At 54.9% G+C, this 3,652-nt stretch overlaps 1 protein-coding gene across 8 annotated transcripts in view; it reads right to left on the bottom strand.

The window, feature by feature from the left end:
* The window catches only part of gtf2a1 (general transcription factor IIA, 1), a 97,799-nt gene extending 96,034 nt beyond the window's left edge, over positions 1-1,765 (bottom strand). For 2 of the 8 annotated variants that reach the window (XM_069915979.1, XM_069915985.1), the window contains exon 1: positions 1,536-1,763. In XM_069915979.1, the coding sequence (XP_069772080.1) occupies positions 1,536-1,565 (30 nt within the window). In that variant the 5' untranslated portion in view covers positions 1,566-1,763. Of the gene's footprint in view, positions 1-1,535 lie in introns of all 8 variants that reach the window. The other 6 variants (XM_069915982.1, XM_069915986.1, XM_069915984.1 and 3 more) reach the window with 5 other exon arrangements.
* Between the last annotated feature and the right edge of the window lie 1,887 nt (positions 1,766-3,652).

Genomic DNA, 3,652 nt, shown 5'->3' with positions numbered 1-3,652 from the left:
TAATGCTCATTGTTTTCTTAAAAGCCATGAAGTTCAAAGGAGGAGGGGGAGGAGGGAGGGGGGAGAGGAGGGAGGGGGGAGAGGAGGGAGGGGGGAGAGGAGGGAGGGGGGAGAGGAGGGAGGGGGGAGAGGAGGGAGGGGGGAGAGGAGGGAGGGGGGAGAGGAGGGAGGGGGGAGAGGAGGGAGGGGGGAGAGGAGGGAGGGGGGAGAGGAGGGAGGGGGGAGAGGAGGGAGGGGGGAGAGGAGGGAGGGGGGAGAGGAGGGAGGGGGAGAGGAGGGAGGGGGGAGAGGAGGGAGGGGGGAGAGGAGGGAGGGGGGAGAGGAGGGAGGGGGGAGAGGAGGGAGGGGGGAGAGGAGGGAGGGGGGAGAGGAGGGAGGGGGGAGAGGAGGGAGGGGGGAGAGGAGGGAGGGGGGAGAGGAGGGAGGGGGGAGAGGAGGGAGGGGGGAGAGGAGGGAGGGGGGAGAGGAGGGAGGGGGGAGAGGAGGGAGGGGGGAGAGGAGGGAGGGGGGAGAGGAGGGAGGGGGGAGAGGAGGGAGGGGGGAGAGGAGGGAGGGGGGAGAGGAGGGAGGGGGGAGAGGAGGGAGGGGGGAGAGGAGGGAGGGGGGAGAGGAGGGAGGGGGGAGAGGAGGGAGGGGGGAGAGGAGGGAGGGGGGAGAGGAGGGAGGGGGGAGAGGAGGGAGGGGGAGAGGAGGGAGGGGGAGAGGAGGGAGGGGGGAGAGGAGGGAGGGGGGAGAGGAGGGAGGGGGGAGAGGAAGGAGGGGGGAGAGGAGGGAGGGGGGAGAGGAGGGAGGGGGGAGAGGAGGGAGGGGGGAGAGGAGGGAGGGGGGAGAGGAGGGAGGAGGGAGGGGGAGAGGAGGAGGGGGAGAGGAGGGAGGGGGAGAGGAGGGAGGGGGAGAGGAGGGAGGGGGAGAGGAGGGAGGGGGAGAGGAGGGAGGGGGAGAGGAGGGAGGGGGGAGAGGAGGGAGGGGGGAGAGGAGGGAGGGGGGGAGAGGAGGGAGGGGGGAGAGGAGGGAGGGGGAGAGGAGGGAGGGGGAGAGGAGGGAGGGGGGAGAGGAGGGAGGGGGGAGAGGAGGGAGGGGGGAGAGGAGGGAGGGGGGAGAGGAGGGAGGGGGGAGAGGAGGGAGGGGGGAGAGGAGGGAGGGGGGAGAGGAGGGAGGGGGGAGAGGAGGGAGGGGGGGAGAGGAGGGAGGGGGGAGAGGAGGGAGGGGGGAGAGGAGGGAGGGGGGAGAGGAGGGAGGGGGGAGAGGAGGGAGGGGGGAGAGGAGGGAGGGGGGAGAGGAGGGAGGGGGGAGAGGAGGGAGGGGGGAGAGGAGGGAGTCTCTTCTTGGGTGGTGGTTGCAAACAAACGACACATTTGCTTCAATAAAATAGACGCAATTAATTTGGAGGGGTCTTTTTTTTTAAAAAAAACCCCGCTGCTGCGAAATATGAATTAGATTTTGGATTAAGATCGAAAATGGTTCCCCACTTAAAGGCGCTTTTATTTTCGGAGGATAAAAAAACAACCGACACTCAGAGACAAAAAGCATCTTACCACCGGGTTAGAGTTGGCCGAACTCGCCATGTGGATACGGAGGAGAATTTAAATGAATTGTCCGGGTGAAGTGGGGCTTTTTTTGGTGGTGGTTGAGGGTTAAGTTGCTTGAAGGGAGGAGAGGGTGGAGGGGTGGGTGGGTAAGGGGGGGGGGGTAACAAAATAAACGGGCTGGGGCAGTCGCCTGCAGCGGGCTTCAGAAAGCCGTCCGTCCTCTTCCAGCGAGCGCTTATATACTGCCGAATGGGGCTTCAATTGCGGCTATAGGGAGGGTCGCGTAAATGAGGCGCTGCGTCAGCGGCTCGCTCCTCTCCGCATCGCGAGAGGGAAAACCGCCGGCCCCGGAGACATCCGGGCGCGCCGTTTCGCGCCCGTCACGGGCGGTGGTTGCTGGGAGTTGGAGTGTGGCCTGCTCACGCTCCTCGCCGTCGCTCACTGCGCATGTCCGCCCTCGGGACGCCTGCAAGCTCTTTGCAGGAAAGGAAGGGCCGGGGTGCGGCGGGGTCGAGGCCGACCCACGACTTTTCACTTGAAAGTGAGCGATTTTGCACGAACTTCGAATCGTGCAAACGGAGATTCAGAATGTATTGTAATGAATATGACGCAAAATTCTTTGTTCCGCGGCAGAGTTACACGTGCAAACATTCATTCCAGATGCAACTATTCATTACAGGTGCAAACATTCATTACAGGTGCAACTATTCATTACAGTGCAACTATTCATTACAGGTGCAAACATTCATTACACCTGCAACTATTCATTACAGGTGCAACTATTCATTACACATGCAACTATTCATTACAGTTGCAACTATTCATTACACGTGCAACTATTCATTACAGGTGCAACTATTCATTACACGTGCAACTATTCATTACACATGCAAACATTCATTACAGGTGCAACTATTCATTACACATGCAAACATTCATTACAGGTGCAACTATTCATTACACGTGCAAACATTCATTACAGGTGCAACTGTTCATTATAGGTGCAACTATTCATTACAGGTGCAACTATTCATTACACGTGCAACTATTCATTACACGTGCAAACATTCATTACAGTTGCAACTATTCATTACACATGTGTGAGAAACAGAAGTACCTTCACAGAAATTGCTCGAGACAAAATTGAGAACAAAGAACATTGATTATACAACAATGCAAAGTTAGGTGCATTCCCTTACCCTGGGAATACACACACAACACTGGGGCTCACCCATCTTTTATACAGTTTATTTCAGTATAGAAGTACCCTCCCCCTTACATTCTTCTGCCTCCTGGATGAGTTTGGCATTAGGCAATCTTGTCTGCCTACGTGCTGTTTCTGTGAACTTGGAGGACCAGGGGGGTATCCTGTCAGTGTTCCATCATGTCATTGTCCTTATTGTCCTTATTCACACCTTCCCGACCCTCAGGGCTTCTTATATGCAGAACTTGCTAATTCTGTCTAAGGCTAGAAGACCCTTATCTTATTCAAACTAACTTTACTTCCTACATTCTATTATCTATCCTTATCCTATTCATACTGGCTTTATTCATTACACATATATCCATACTAGTTTTCTTCATCTTTCATATTTTCATATTAGTTTTACTCATCTCTCACAATCCTTACTTTTCTTTTAGCTACGCTTCGTGAATTCTCAACTGGAATGTAACTTGGTCTTTTTCCCAGCGAGTCAGTAAACGAACTGCAGTCTCACCATATGAAATGATGTTTGGTCTTCCTTACATGGGATTCCACACTGATACCCCTACCCCTGAGGCTAATGACCAGTAGATATCTAAATATTTACAGGGTCTTTCTACTTCTCTCCATGACTTACTACAGAAGGGTTTATTAGCTCAAACCCCACCCCTGGAGTATCCTATTCATTCTATTAAACCTGGTGATTGGGTATATGTAAAAGCATGGCAAGATCACCAACTAAAACCTGTCTGGGATGGCCCCTATTGGTGTACTTTTGATTACAGACACTGCCGACCGAATGAAAGAAAAGGGATGGAGCCACATCCAACGAATTAAACGAGCTGCTGATCCACAGACTAACGACATTGATAATCTACTCTCCACCTGGCGTGCAGTCGTTCATCCTTCTGATCTGAAA

This window comes from Narcine bancroftii, chromosome 2, assembly GCF_036971445.1.
Source record: "Narcine bancroftii isolate sNarBan1 chromosome 2, sNarBan1.hap1, whole genome shotgun sequence".
NCBI lineage: Eukaryota > Metazoa > Chordata > Chondrichthyes > Torpediniformes > Narcinidae > Narcine > Narcine bancroftii.
This window is presented reverse-complemented; position numbering and strand designations above follow the sequence as displayed.